The 16,791-nt window shown below is 37.8% G+C and overlaps 1 protein-coding gene across 4 annotated transcripts in view; it reads left to right on the forward strand.

The window, feature by feature from the left end:
* The window catches only part of LOC126235804 (leukocyte elastase inhibitor-like), a 188,533-nt gene extending 173,173 nt beyond the window's left edge, over positions 1-15,360 (forward strand). The window contains exon 8 of one of the 4 annotated variants that reach the window (XM_049944625.1): positions 15,056-15,360. In XM_049944625.1, the coding sequence (XP_049800582.1) occupies positions 15,056-15,201 (146 nt within the window). In that variant the 3' untranslated portion in view covers positions 15,202-15,360. The remainder of the gene's footprint in view (positions 1-15,055) is intronic. The other 3 variants (XM_049944631.1, XM_049944630.1, XM_049944633.1) reach the window with 3 other exon arrangements.
* Positions 15,361-16,791: the final 1,431 nt, after the last annotated feature.

Here is a 16,791-nt window from a genome sequence, read left to right on the forward strand (position 1 = left end):
TGTACACCAAGTAAGTCGACTCATATAAGAGAAGTGGGAAGTTTGGACCTACACTTCACACACTCTTAGTCATCCAAAACATTAGAACAGTATTTCATGTTGGATATAAATCACTTTTACTTCCACGTGTGACATATTTGTGAATGATAGCGGCTTCGGGTTTCACAGTTCTCTGTTGTATGCAGGTAAGAGAAAGCCACATACTGTATTTTGTTACATTTCTTATCAAGTTTTTGTGCAGTGAACATACTCATGATCAAATAATTAACAGTACTTCACTGTGACAAAGGACACTCAACTTGAATATCAGTCACAGTCACAATGTTGAGGGGCATAATAATTTCACCAGGATAACACACTGTTTGTCAGGGTGGACCAGAAAAACCTCACAATTAAATATGATTGCACAATGAAAGAATGTTAATGTCCATTAAGACTACCTCTACCAGTGTAAATCCAGCTACCCTTTCCATACAGATTGACATAGTTATTATAATGGCAAATTCTGGTCACAGCCTCTTTCAACTCTCAGCATGAACAACATAATGATGATGTTACAAGATAGCTTGCTGGTTGCAGACTTTTGGATGCATAGATGTTGCTCAAGTTAGTTCTGGTGGCAGATGCAATTTTGGGGAAGGGGAGGCTATTTAGAGATAGGTAGGCGAATATGATGCGATTTATGAAAATACTTTGAAAATTGGGTAGGTTAGTTTCTGCTACTTTGTGTGGACTATAAGACTTTACTCTTATTTGGCTTATGAAAAATATTGAAGGTTAGTAAAATATTAAGCTTCTACTATTAGAAATCCCATACTTATGGGTAAGGCACCTGCCTTGAAAATAATCTTTTATATTCATAAATTATTCAAAACCATAATTAGTGTCTCAATTAATTAGTGAGCTGTGTCATCAGGTTCAGAGAAATCATAGTAATAAAAGTACACTATTTGAGTTGAGAATCTTGTAAGCATTAAAGCAAAACAGGCAGTCAGAATTAGAGGTTCCTGACATTCAATGTCAGTTATTTTAGACATTAATTAGTTACACGTAATTTAAAGTAGATTTTCAAAAGGAGTGATACATCTATCTTTCAAATGAATGGTAACAACATATTGCATTTTGTCCATTAATTCAAAGCATTTCCCCATTACTTACAATAGTCGTGGTTTCACTCAGCATTCAGGTGTTTCTTGACTTCAGGAAGGTATTTGACACTTGTGGTGACATTCCTTGCTTTATTTCTTCATTGATCATCCTCAGTGTCGTCGTACTGGCTGAAAGCTGTCTACTGTAAATGATGTAGCTGACATGTGCACATTTTCATTTTACAGTACTTTACTTTCAATGTTCACAACCCCCCCCCCCCCCCCCCAAATAATACACGGTTATATGGCCAGTGCACCATTGTTTAACTTTCAATAAGCCTCATTAATAGGTTACAGGCAAACGTCCACATACTGCTGCAATAGTTTCCTGTTGAACATGTACGAGCGGTAAAAGCCTAACCACATAGTTCACACTTCTTGAAGAATAAAACTGTATGTATGGAGCAGACACTGTCATTGTCTTAACACAAGGCCTAATTGTGTAACATTTATTTCACAGTTAAGTTTAAGCATTGTTGTTGTTCTAACCAACACAGGTTTCTTGTCTGAAACTTGGCCGTGAACTGACTGACTAAAAATTGGGCCCTTATATATCCTCACAATAATAGGTGCTGAAACTATACATTGTTCGAAGTTTAATTTACAGAAATTACAATTAAAACTTAACTCATTAAATTAACTGAATACATGGAAAAATTGGTTCTTTTCAACAGTTTCTTCTACTACAAGGGTCAAGCCAAATTATTTGTTTAAATCATTAAATTAACAAATATAGTTACACAAACAATACTTTGGACAAAACTGTTAATTACTTTGGAATTAATTAAGAGCCGGCTTTGCTAACATGCTTTTGAATAGAGCAAATAGATCCTTTAAGAATAGTCTTAGTTGTTCCTCCAAATGTTTATACTTAGAACAGAATTTATAGTTGCTAATACGTCAACAATAGGATTTAAGTTACGAAACAACCACTGATTTCACCCTATAACAAAAGATACTAACTAGTAACAGTCAAAATAAATTAGAACATCAATTACATACATAAAACTAAGGCATAAAATTTGATGTGGTGTCTTTAAGACTGAGGGCCAACCTTTCTCTTTTATGAAAATGCAGATTATATTCACAAATGTTAATGGCAATTAGTTAAAAGTGAAAAAATGAATTTTAAGGAGCCAGATGGCAAAACAAGAGGAGGAGTAAAATTATCCCAGCTTGCTTCAACACACACTGTCCCACACTACCGCTTAGCTAAAAAGAAAAATAAGCTAACCAAAAATTGGCCCAGATTTGCTACTGAATTCAAGATGTCTTTGCAGATAGAACTTTATGCATTAGTTTTAATGGAACAATATCGACAGGTATAAATGTATGTAATTTCCAGAGTACTCCACAGAAGTGTGCAAAGATTGTTACTGTTTACAATGTATATAAACGATCTAGTAGAAAGCATTGTGAGCTCTGTAAGACTGTTGGGCAGATGATGCGGTTACCTATAAGAAAGTAGCAATGTCAGAGGACAGTGCTGATTTGTAGGGCAACCTGCAGGGGATTCAGGACTGGTGCAGCCCTCTCATATACCCATACATCTTGAAAAATGACCATGGTGTGAAAATCTGAGAAATTAGGGCTAATACAGATCCATACCCTCATTCACACTTCCTAGGTGCCATGTCCAAGCGGAACAGGTGTAATCTTACCCTCCCACACATCTGAGAAACCTTAATTGATACTGTTGAGGAACTGTTTCATGAATAGTCTTTTATTTGTTTTTAAGTACAAAGCTACACACATCAAAAAAAGTTTTGCATCACCCCGCTTCCCAGAACTCCTGAAGACATATGTTGACTGTGGATATTGTATCACAGACACAGTCCCTTTGACTGCTCAGAGATGTAACTAAACATGCCCAAAGATGTAAACAACAAAGCATGAGCAGTGCATATTAGACAGGTTCCGACAGCCAATCAGTTCCAGTCATTCCACCAGGAAGGAGGTACACGGCTCGTGTTGTCTGTAGTTCAACCATGCCTAGATGGTCAATACCATGGTTTGAATCCATCTGCATTGTTACTCTGTGCCAGGAAGGGCTCTCAACAAGGGAAGTGTCCAGGCATCTCAGAGTGAACCAAAGTTATGATGTTCAGACATGGAGGAAATACAGAGAGACAGGAACTGTCAATTACATGCCTCGCTCAGGCCACCCAAGAGCTACTACTCTAGTGGATGACCACTACCTGTGATTTATGGCTCGGAGGAACCCTAACAGCAATGCCACCACGTTGAATAATGCTTTTCGTGCAGCCACAGGACATCTTGTTACGACTCAAACTGTGCCCAATAGGCTGCATGATACACAACATCACTCCCGACATCCATGGCAAGGTCCATCTTTGCAACCAAGACACCAAGCAGCGCAGTACAGATGGGCCCAACATGCTGAATGGACCGCTCAGGATTGGTATCACATTCTCTTCACCGATGAGAGTCGCATATGCCTTCAACCAGACAATCATCGGAGACGAGCTTACAGGCAAACCGGTCAGGCTGAATGCCTTAGACACATTGTCCAGCAAGTGCAGCAAGGTGGAGGTTCCCTACTGTTTTGGGGTGGCATTATGAGGGGCCGACGTACACCACTGGTGGTCATGGAAGGCGCCATAATGGCTGTATGATACATGAATGCCATCTTCCGACAGACAGTGCAACCATAGCGGCAGCATATTGGCGAGGCATTTGTCTTCTTGGATAACAATTCATGCCCCCATTGTGCACATCTTGTGAATAACTTGCTTCAGGATAACTACATCGCTCAACTAGAGCGGCCAGCATGCACTCCAGACATGAACCCTATCGAACATAGATTGGAAAGGGCTGTTTATGAACGATGTGACCCACCAACCGCTCTGAGGGATCTATGCCAAATCATCTTTGAGGAGTGGGACAATCTGGACCAACAGTGTCTTAATGAACTTGTGAATAGTATGCCACGAAAAATATAGGCATGAAACAATGCAAGAGGACACGCTACTGAGCGTTAGAGGTACTGGTGTGTACAGCAATCAGGACACCATCTCTGAAGGTCTGACTTTGTGGTGGTACAACAGGCAGTGTGTGGTTTCCATGAGCTATAACAAGGGCAGAAATGACGTTTATGTTGATCTCTATTCCAATTTTCTGTACAAGTTCCGTAACTCTCGGAACCGAGGTGATGCAAATCTTTTTTTTTTTTATGTGTGTATTAAATATATTAAATTCTAATGTTTATCTGAATATCTTATTTTGTCTTACTCCTGTGTCATTTTACCCTAAAATGACATATTAAGCACTTTTTACAAGAATTTCAAAAACATATGATTTACTCAACTTAAAAATATGACACCAAGATAGCAAAATTTACAGGTGAATGAAATTTGCAGGTGAATGAACAAGGTCCTGATACAAATTTTATTTAGCATCATGGTTTATGAATCAATAATGACCTAAAAACAAAATGGTACAGTATATCATTTTAGTAGGACTTCCCCTACATATTAAGTTTCTGTAACTTGCTTGTCTTTTGTTAATGTATAACTTGATTAATTTCACATCCCTGAAGGTCCTCCTGTTTAATGAGATCTATGGAATCGGAAGCAGTGAATCAATGAAAAGATGATTAAAGCTCTCAATACATTGTTTGCACATCTTTACAAGAATACCCTGCGTAGCCTACCCAAACAATCTTCACTGACCAACTTCTTGGAGGGTTTATTGCTACAATAATGACTATGTTACTTGTAAACTTGAAGACATGTTGAAATTTCAGTTTAAGATGTATAGTATGTATTACATTATTTATTATTACTTTATGTATTACAGCTTGAGAATATGTTGAAATATCTGTTTAGTTACAATATTATGAAAAGGATAGTTGCTACTCACCATATAATGGAGATACTGAGTCACAGATAGGCACAACTAAAAGAGTTTCAGAAAATGAGCTTTTGGCCAACAAGGCCTTCATCAGGAATAGAACAGACACACACACACACACACACACACACACACACACACACACAGTTCACACACATAACTGCAGTCTCTTGCTGCTGGGACCTGCTGTGGCCTCAGCAGCCAGAGATTGTGGTCATGTGTGTGAGAGTTGTGTTTGCATGAGTGTGTGTGTCTGATGAAGGCCTTATTGGCCAAAAGCTCATTTTCTGACAGTCTTTTTGTAGTGCCTGTCTTCAACTCAGCATCTCTTCTATATGGTGAGTAGCAACTATACTTTGCTTGGGCAGAAGTACTATCCCTAACAAATACAAATGATGCATATAACACATTTTCTTCCATTTTCATGGGATATTTTGAAATGTGTTTTCCAAAAAAGCTGTCAAAAATCAGGTCACATGGCAATACAAAGCCAAGTTCTTGGATCACAGCTGGCATCGAAACTTCCTGTGGAACTCTAAAGAGACTAATTTCTAAAATGAAAACATCCACAGACCCACAATTCATAGAATATGTCAGGAATTACAAGAGGGTATATAGAAAAGTAATTGCTAAAGCAAAATTCATGAGTAATGATAGTTTTATAAGACAGTCTGAAAACAAATCAAAAGCCATATGGGGTATTGTGAAGACTGAAACGGGGAAGAGTTGTGAAACCCAGGACATTAGCCTCAAAAATTTAAAAAAATGTCAATATTAATAAACAAGATTTGCCAAATTATATTAATAATTATTTCATAAATGCAACAGTTTCATTAAGCTTAAAATTTACAAATGAAGAAAAACCTGACTATCCAAAAACAGCTTGTAGGATGAGGGTGAAGTGTTGAAAGTGATACAAAGCTTGAAACCCAAAATGTCGGCTGGCATAGATGAGGTGCCTGTGTCAATCATAACAAGGACAGCACCACAAATTGCAAAGCCCTTTGCACACATAGCCAATTTATCATTCAGTGAAGGAGCTTTTCCAGAAAGGCTGAAAATTTCAAAAGTGAAGCCATTATTTAAAAACGGCGACAAGTATAAGGTAAAAGACTATCGCCCAATATATCTCCTCCCAGCATTTTCAAAAATATTAGAAAAACTGATGGAGCACCGAATCAACAAATATCTAAATGACCATAATTTACTAAACAGAAATCATCATGGTTTCCAAGCACCGAAACAGCAGTAATGTGCTACACTGAACAAATAATCAAAAATCTAGAAAAAGATTATAGTGTAGTAGGAGCAAATTTAGTCCTCTCCAAAGCTTTTGACACTGTGAACCAGGACATTATTTTAGAAAAATTAGAAGCGTTGGGTATACATGGGATAGGAAAAAAATTATTTCAATCATACCTAAAAAACAGAACACAGGTTCTAGGACTGACATCAATGTACTCCAACCACAAAATAAATTCAGTATCAGAGGCAAAAAAATGTAGAAATAGGAGTACCACAAGGCAGCATCCTAGGGCCCATATTGTTTCTCGTCTATATAAATGATTTTCACACCTCAGATGATGCAGCCAAAGCAATAATATTTGTAGATGAAACTAGTGTGATAATAAGTGCGCCAAAGCAATTGCTACCAACAACTGCTGATAAAGTACTAAATTACATCCACTCTTGGTTCAATGCAAACAGATTGACATTGAATGTAAATAAAACAAATTATATGCAGTTTGGGAAAAGATGTCAAAATGTAAATCTCGATATGATGTGGGGTGACAAAGCCTTAGACAGAGTGACATCCACAAAATTGCTGGAGATTCATGTGGATGAAAACTTAAATTTTAATGACCATGTAATAAAACTTGCACAGAAACTTAATTCAGCCTGTTTTTCCCTCAGAATTATTGCAAATGTTTGTACCTCAGAGGGTGCCAGAATGGCATATTTTGGCTATTTTCTATCTCTTGCCACATACGGAATAATATTTTGGGGCTCCACAACAGGGCGCCAAAAACAAATTTTTTTGTTGCAGAAGAGGGCCATCCGAATAATAACTCACAGACACACTGCAAACCCATATTCAAAAAGCTTAGAATACTTACTATACCATCATTATACAAATAGAAATAGGTATTGTATGTCAGGACCCACATTGCAGATTTTCAGACAAATGCCGACTTTCATAACTACAATACCCGTAATAGCGCAGCACTCCATACTCAGCGAACAAAAAGAACGAATACACAAAGGCATGTGAGCCATATCGGTGCAAAACTGTACAACGCACTGCCAGTCAACATCAGGCAGTTAGAAGATCATAACAAATTTAAAACAGAATTTAAAAAATTTCTAGTAGAACAATGTTTTTATTCTGTAAATGACTATGTAGGTCAATAAATTTTTTCTGATAATATTTATAAAGGCAAAATGGAAAATACTCTATCTGTACCTAATCATTCATTACCTAATCATTCATTACATTTACATACTTAAAGGACAGCTGTTGTGTGATGTAAATATATACTTAAGCAGTGTTGTGTATATAACGCCTTGCTGTTTAGGAAGGACAAAACTAAAGCCTTATGAAAAACAGACTATGCATTTAAAATAACAAGCAGGGATGTATATAGGCTATATTAATTTCATTGTATTATTTTGTTTTGTACTTTTTTACATATATATTGTTTGTTTCCCATTTCTTTGAAATGGCTTACATGTACCCTTGACAACATCCATATAATATTTATTGTCAACGGATGGATAAATAAAATAAATAAATAAATTTCCATAACACTGTGACATTCCATCCTGGATTTTCCACTGTTTACTGACAGAATCACTATTTTTTTATATGTCCTCAGTACAGTTTCATTATGTTATTCTTCTGACAGTTATGTTTGACTTAGCATTTGATAAATGAAAACATGTGATGTCCATTATTATCAACATGTGAGTGCTGTAAGAAGCCACAGAAGCTGACCATACTTCTGTTGTTAATGACTTTTGTGTGGTATCCTACTATTGATGTGGCAATAATGGTTCAGTATTGACTTCAAGATATCTACAATATCCGCTGTTCAGCACACTGCTTATTATTTCACTGACTGTGACATCACATCAATAAAGACTTCAATGGCACATCAGTAGCTGAAGAAATATGTCAATTGTGAGGTAGAATTACATAAAAGCAGAACTCATAATTTATTATTACTACACTTCACAGACATTGCCTGCTTGTTAATGAATAACATAACTGATTCCATAGCCCTGAAGGCTCGTCATGATGTGTGAAGGAATGAAAGAGCTGTTTCATTAAGCATGAGACAGAGAAGTTGCAGGAAGAAATCTGAAACTTTGGATTGACAGCCAAGATCAAAATATCAGAATAATATTGGTAGTTGTTAGTAACTGATTACCCAGACATGAGACCACTGTAAGATAAGTTAATGCAGAAAAGATGAAGTAGACATAATAACAAATAAAATAAGAAAAAGGAAGTAACAAGAAAAAATACATCTTGATAAAGTGAGAGGGACAGATGGCGGGAAATGGTTTTGGTGGTAGTTGTGATAGTGGTAGTAATGCCAGTTACGTGGAACAGGAGTAGTAGGTATGCTGTAAAGGAGAATAGAGAAATTAAGGCAGATGTAAATAGTGCTTCTGGCTGCTAAATATTCTGCTGCAGTTGTAATGTAGTGGTAACTGTTAATTGTATTTATTTACAATGCTTAATCTGAATCTCAGTAACATACACACAAAGCAATGTAGACATAACTGGAATAAATTTGTGGCTTTTATTTCAATCAAAATTGACTTACATTTCAGCTATACCTATACTGGTTCATAAGAGGATCCCAATACCACAGGAGCCAGTGTCTTTTAAGGCTGACCATCCTTTCATATTGATTATAAAAGAAGGCCAAGTACAAACAAATATTTTTGTTGGACACTTCACTAATTCACAAAGTAAATGGTATTACACGCAACAGCTATTTTATGGTGCAAATCTGTTAATTTTGTTGCAGCAAACTTAAAACAAAAAAACATAAATGTTATTTCAGTATCAGTGTCATTTTTAAAAGTTTTGAAAATGTGTGTATATATAGTGTAACATTCTATTTAACACTGTTTCTGACAAGAAATATAAGCCTGGTTCCACCTAAGCAAACTAAGAGGCGGCATCGCAGCTGAAACTGTAACTAACTTCTTACAGAACACTTTCTGAAATCACAGCAATTTTACAGTCGAAAAACTGGAAACAAAGGGAATAAATAATAGCTTCAAAATTGGTGTTGATTTCGACCTAAAAGATAAAATAATGGACGACAGTATATGACCGAAGAACATTGTGATAAAACATTTTGTATTCCGGAGGATACCCAGTGCACCAGTAGGATAAACTCCCAAGACCAAGAACATTCCACTGAAAAAGGAAATGATATCGTTGAAGAAATAGCGAGTGTAAATGTGCAGTGCCTCAGAACAAAACTTGATACATTATCACTGTTTGTTGACGAAGTGAGACCTGATTTATTATGTATATGTGAACACTGGCTAGCCCAACCACAAACAGAATACTACAGAAACATTGAATATTTAGAAATGGTGTAAAGAAACTACTATCCATGGTGGTGTGGCTCTGTAAGTAAATAGTAAACTCAGTGCCAATAAAATTGATTTAAGTAAATTATGTGTAGATCTAGACCTAGAATTAGCTGCTTTGGGACTGTCAGATGCCAACTTAATTGTTGTTTCTCTCTGCCATTCCCCAGATGGAAATTTTGAAAATTTCCTCTATGAGTTGCAAAGATATCTGTGTTACCTAGTGCACTTAGGGACAAAAATTGCTTTATGTGGAGACTTCGACATTCATATTGGAGAAGGTAATGATGAAGAAAGAGCTTTCATGAACTTAGTAAGCAGCTATGGGCTATTTGTAGGAAACTCTGCCAAAAAGAGGAGATATTTGTCTTGACACAATTGTGACAAACCTAAATGGTTGGGACTGCAAAGTAAGTGTGGTGGACCCTATACTAGCAGATCATCATGCAGTAATCATGAAGTTATGGACAAACTCAGCAAGTACTCAACAAATTCCCAGCTGGCATTCAAATTATGTATTCAGAAATAGAATTATTACAAAGAAAAGCTTAGATGATTTCAAAACTACAGTGTCTTCTATAGATTGGCACCAAATAATTGATGAATTGCCACCAAATTCTGCATTCAATCACATGTTCCAGGCCCTTAAAGTGAAATTTGATGAACATTTCCCATTAAAACCCAAGAGATATTCAAATGCTAAATCAAAATGTAGACAAAAAACTAACAAAGTAAAGAGGTGGTATGCTCCTAGACTAGCCAAAATAAAATGTATTGTCCAAATACTAAATGACGAGGTCAAAGCTGATAAAGATATAGATATTAAGGATAGACTGTACTCTAGTTATTTACAGGCCAAAAGGATCTACAGAAAGGAAGTAGAAAAAGCAAAGAAGGAAAGCAATGCCAGATTTATTGAAGAAGCTCACAATCCTTGTAAATCAGCATGGGACCTGGTTAATGAGCACAGGAAAAAGCCCACCTATTGCTCTAATTCTTGCAGTCCAGATGAGTTTAATGACTATTTTATAAGAACAGTGGAAAACACAGTAGATGAAATTCCTGACTTTGGAATAGAGCCTCCAGCTGCTGTGAAATTTGAGAATACATGCAGCATGATAATGTGGAAGAGAGTATATCCAAAAGAAATAATAAAAATTGTAAAAAGCTACAAATCTTCAGGGAGCCCTGATATTTATGGCATGTCCTGTACTACGTTCAAAACTATAATCGGTGAAATTGCACAGCCATTAGCAGTAGTAATAAATAAAAGCCTCCATGGAGGGGAATTTCCAGACTCCTGAAAGTAGCATGCAAAGTGCCTGTTTACAAAAAAGGCGGTCCACATGAAGTGTCAAGCTACAGGCCCATATCTATAATACCAGTACTAGTGAAGGTGATGGAATCGATAATGAAAGAACAACTTTGAAGGAAATAGTCTCTTTTATGATGCCATGTCTCCGCAATACCCCTTTTTTCCAGGAATGCTAGTTCTGCAAGGTTCACAGGAGAGCTTTTGCGAAGTTTGGAAGGTAGGAGACAAGGTACTGGTGGAATTGAACCTGTGGGGATGGGGCGTGAGTCGTGCTTGGGTAGCTCAGATAGTACAGCACTTGCCCGCAAAAGGAAAAAGGTCCCGAGTTCAAGTCTCGGTCCGGCACACAGTTTTAAACTGCCAGGAAGTTTCATATCAGTGTGCACTCCGCTGCAGAGTGAAAATCTCATTCTGGAGCACTACACTTAGCAGTCCGCAGCTCATGGTCTTGTGGTAGCATTCCCGCTTCCCACACATGGGGTCCCCAGTTCGATTCCCGGTGGGGTCAGGGATTTTTCCTGCCTCGAGATGATGGGGTGTTGTTGTGTTGTCTTCATCATCATTCATCCCCATTATGGTCGGAGGAAGGCAAAGGCAAACCAGCTCCACTAGGACCGTGCTTAGTACGTCAGTGCGGGTCTCCCGCATCGTCCCCTACGCTCCTCAGAGTATGAGACCTCATCATCATCATACTTAGCAATCACAAACAACAGCTCACTTGATCAGAGATCCATACATAAATTCTAGGAAGCTGCACAGGTCACACAAATATTAAAGAAACGGAATATGAGTTATCTGCTGAGTTACAGACCTATGTCCGTAACATCGATTTGCAGTAGAATTTTTCAATTAGCTAAAAAAATGATTTATTGACAAATAGTGTAATGGAAGCAGACAGTTGGTCCCAAACTAATTACTTGTGAGGACAACTGCTAGAGCAAAATGTTCAGTTTCTGATAATCAGAGCCATAACAGGATGTCATTAAAAACAACAAATACAAAATCCCAAATAATTACTTTTAGAAAACCATAATACAATCATCCTAATTTATCCTCTTTATTGAACAAACCATAATCATGGTACGTACCCCATAGACTTTCGATCCAGGGTATAACTCAGTAGCTGAATGCCTTTTTCGTCATCATTTACAGAAATACAGAAATCTGTAATGAACAGAAAATAATGTTTCCCTCCTCTTGCAGCATGTGTCAACCACTGCCATCAACCTGTCCAGTAATTCAGCAGCAACAGAAGGATATAAAATGTACATGGCATGTTTTCCTTTTACAGAAGCAACATTACATTCAGTTCATTGGCACAGACTACGCCCACATACACATAAGACTTAAACAGTGGTTCCATTAACCTGCAACAGCCCTAGGTTACACACTGGAAACAACAGCATTTCATCAGCTTAACAAATAATACAAAAGCCCCTGTAACAAGGTCAGCAGTATCAGACTGCTACACAAACTATTAGAGAAACATTGGTGCCTTACAAGAATGCCTTTAGTGTTCCTTTAAAATGCCATTGACACATTGCAAAGGACTGATCACTATTAAATCCAGCAACTTGTCTCCAAACCATAAATAGTACTTTGTATTTCAGAAGAGATAGACCATGACAACAGCGATGAACAGTTCCAAGTGACTACTTCAGTAAACTCTCAGCAGAGGCACAGTACATCATACCTTACTTTGAACATTTTCTTAATCACGTTTACAGCAACACAAATGCAGTTATCATGTTTTCCAATCAAGAATTGATACTTCTGCAAAAACACTCCCTGAAGCACGGCACTGAGCACACCACTTGTTCCTGACCAATTTCTTTGGTTCACCACTCATGCCTTGCCTGTCACGTTTCCACCCTGCCCCACAGCAGTCAACAACCACTTCACTCACAGCTGATCACCACTGGCAGAGAATCTCCAGTGCTTCCTAGCCTGAAGATAGGTCACTGTTCCTTGATTCAACTATCAATAAGCACCAACATGGCACAATAACCAACAAGGATTCAGAAAATATCATTCTTGTGAAGCAAAACTAGCTCTTTATTCACACAAAGTGAAAAGTGCTGTAGACAGTGGATCTCAAACTGATTCCATATTTCTAGATTTCCAGATGGCTTTTGACACCATTCCTCAAAAGAGACTTCTAATCATATGTGTGCCTATGGAGAACTGCCTCAGTTGTGCAACTGGATTCATAACTTCCTGTGAGACATGGTCACAGTTCATAATAATCAATGAGTAAAACAGAAGTGATAACTGGCTTTCTCAAAGGATATGTTACAGGCCCTGTTCCTAATATATATAAATGACTTAGGAGACACTCTGAGAAGCCCTCTTAGATTGTTTGAACTTACCATCAGGTGATCAAAACCAATTCCAAAATGATATAGACAATATATTGGTGTTGTGCAAAATGTGACAATTGACTGTGAATAATGAGAAGTGTGAAATCATCCACATGAGTGCTAAAAGGAATCTGCTAAAGTTTGATTACACAATAAATAACATACAACTAAAGGCTGTGAATTAAACTAAATACATAGGGATTACAGTTATGAATAACTTAAATTTGACTGATCACATCGATAATGTTGTGGGGAAAGTGAACCAAAGACTGTGACTTATTAGCAGAATACTTAGAAGATGCAGCAAGTCTAATGATGAGACTGCCTACATTATGCTTACCCATTGTCTTCTAGAGTATTGCTGCATAGTGTGGAATCCACATCAGAAAAGATTGACGAAGGACATTGAAAAAGTTCAAAGATGGACAGGTCATGCAATATTATCATAAAACAGGGGAGCAGGCATCATTGATATAATAAAACAAAGGTGTTTTTCATTATGGCAGGATCTGTTGATGAAATTTCAATCAACAATTTCCTCCTCCAAATGTGTAAACATTTTGTTGGTGCACACCTACTTAGGGAGCAATGATCACTGTAATGAAATAAGAGAAATCAGATCTCATATAGAAAGATTTAACTATTCATTCTTCCTGTGCACTGTTCAAGAATGGAAAGGTAGAGAAACAGCTTGACAGTGGTGCCAGGCACTTAACTGTGAATTGCAGAATAGTCATGTTGATGCAGATGTAGATATGTAAATTTCAAATAATTTGGGCATCCTTCTGTTGTTAACACTCTATGATGGTCTGACTTCTGTATGTTATCCTACTTTCATTAATGTGGTAATAATCCTTGAGCATTGACTTTTCTATATCTACAGTATATGTACATTGTTCAGCATGCTGCTTATTTGTTGGTTGGCTGTTGTATCACATCAACACAGACTTTGATGGCACACCAGCAGTTGAAAATCTATGTCATGTATCATGTAAAATTACATGAGAGCTTTGTGTGATGTTGTAGATAAAAACATCAGCTGAACAGTGTAATAGGAAGAGCATTTGCCTTTTCAAAGATGTTGCTTTTCTTCAAATATAGTAATCTAGAATTAATGCAAAAATTATCTGTGTATGTACATTGGCACAGCTCATAATTTTTATTAGTGTACCTGACAGTATTTTCCTCCTTATTAATGTGTAACATGACTGATTTCATATGCTGAAAGCTCTTCTTCATGATGTGTGAAGGAATGACGGAAGTGAATGAACAAAAATGTAAAACTTTGAATTCACAGCCAAGATCAAAGTACCAGAACAATATTGGTAGCTGTTAGTAACTGAACATCCAGACATGAGACCACCATGAGATAAGTAAATGCATAAAAAAACACAGAAGGAATACATGCCATAACACACAAAATAATAAAAATGAAATATCAAGAATTAAAGTCACGTCGATAGAGTGAGAGATACAAATGGAGAGAAAGGGTTTTGGTGGTGGTGGTGGTGATAATGTTAACTTCATGAAGAAGGAGGAACTATGTTGTAAAGGAGAATGGAGAAACTGGACTGAATGGAAATGATACTTCTAGTCGCTAAACATTCTGCTGCAGTTCTAATAATGTGTTGACTGTTAATTATATTCCTTTGAAGTGCTTAACCTGAATGTAACATGCACACAAAGCAAAACTGACATATGTTAAACAATTTTATATCACTCAAAGTTGATTTTTATTTCAGGTGCAGTTATTCGTTACAAGAAGGCCAAAATTCCATGTGAGCCAGTTTCTTTCAAGGCAGACCATCCTTTCACATTCTTCATTAAAGAATGCCAAACACAAACAAATATTTTTGTTGGACACTTCATTATTCCAAGAAGTAATTAATATCACACATAGCAGCTATTTTGTGCTGTGAATTCTGTTAATTTTGTTGCAACTAATTTACTAAAACAAAAATATTACAACTAATACAATATATCAATGTATTTATTAAATATGCTGAAAATGTATGATAATATATCTTAACATTCTGTGTATTGTTGCTGATGAGAAGAAATATGAATTTAAATTAACAGAGAAAAATGTGTAAAACATAAAATAAATGTTTTGATAACAACTTTGATTTTAACATGTCACTGATCATTGGTCCTGGATGAATTATTTTACCAAACAACTTTGATTCCATCAGGAAATGTTGTAACTCTTCAGGCTTTCCCGGCGATCTAATGACATCTTGGGTTGTCGGGTGTTCTGCCGGATATCAGCGTCGTACTTGCACGATATTTCGGTCACGTAGCTCGTGACCTTCATCAGGTGCGACCTGAGACTGCTCCTCGAGTGGACCTGGTCCAGTATTTATGCCTATGGCCTTCCCCCTCCACCAATGGCTGCAGGCGCTTCCTCTGTGGTCCGCACCCATTCCCTGCGACCCGCTGGAGCGTTGCTGCTCCGTTTTCTGTCCGCTGTGGTTCTAGGTGTTCCCTCTGCGGTCCGCGCCCACCAAACCCGCTGCTGGGGGTTTCATCTATGGTCTGGGGTACCAAACATTCCCCCTGCGGTCTGCACCCGCTCACCACGACCTGTTGGAATGTTGCCGCTCCGTTTTTCGTCCGCTGCGGTTCTGGATGTTCCCTCTGCGGTCCGCGCCCACCAGTCCCACTTCTGGGTGTTCCATCTTCGGTCTGGTTGCCTGGCAGTCTGTCAGGGGCTCGTTTTCCATCTCCATGTCTCTGGTTCTTCTGTTTGTGTAGTGTTGCAGCTGGCCCCATTGCTCCTTTAACAATTCCAGAGCCGGATTCCAGGCTCTGCTTAGCTGGTACCCTGTGTCACGGTTCATAAGATCGTCAGCCATTTTAATTTCTATCGATTCTCTTATAACACTGTCCCAAAATCTGGGTGTTTGTGCTAGAATCTTGGTATCCTCATACTTCAGGGCATGATCTAGTTCTAGACAGTGTTCAGCAATGGCTGATTTAGTCACCTGTCTTAATCTGGTGTGCCTCTGATGTTCTTTGCACCTGATCTCCACAGTTCTTGTCGTCTGGCCAATGTAGGACATGTCACATTGACAAGGTATATTTTTAATCCCTGGTTTTTGTAACCCCAGGTCGTCTTTGACACTCCCCAGCAGTCCCCTGATCTTGTTGAATGGACAGAAAACACACTTGATATTGTGTTTACGGAGGATCCTACTAATTCTGGCAGAAATAGAGCCAGCATAGGGCAGATATGCCACCTTCTTTGTTTCATCTTGGTCTTCTTCAGAAACCTGTGGTATAGTGGCTGGTTGGAGTGCCCTCTCAATTTGTCTGTCCGTGTATCCATTCTTGGAGAAAACTGTTTTGAGACGTTCTATCTCTATGGGTAGATTCTCTTGGTCTGACAGGGAACGTTCTCTGTGGACCAAAGTCTTAAGAACCCCATTCTTCTGTGCAGGGTGTTGACAGCTGCTGGCCTGCAGATATAAATCAGTGT

This window comes from Schistocerca nitens, chromosome 2, assembly GCF_023898315.1.
Source record: "Schistocerca nitens isolate TAMUIC-IGC-003100 chromosome 2, iqSchNite1.1, whole genome shotgun sequence".
Taxonomy (NCBI): Eukaryota; Metazoa; Arthropoda; class Insecta; order Orthoptera; family Acrididae; genus Schistocerca; species Schistocerca nitens.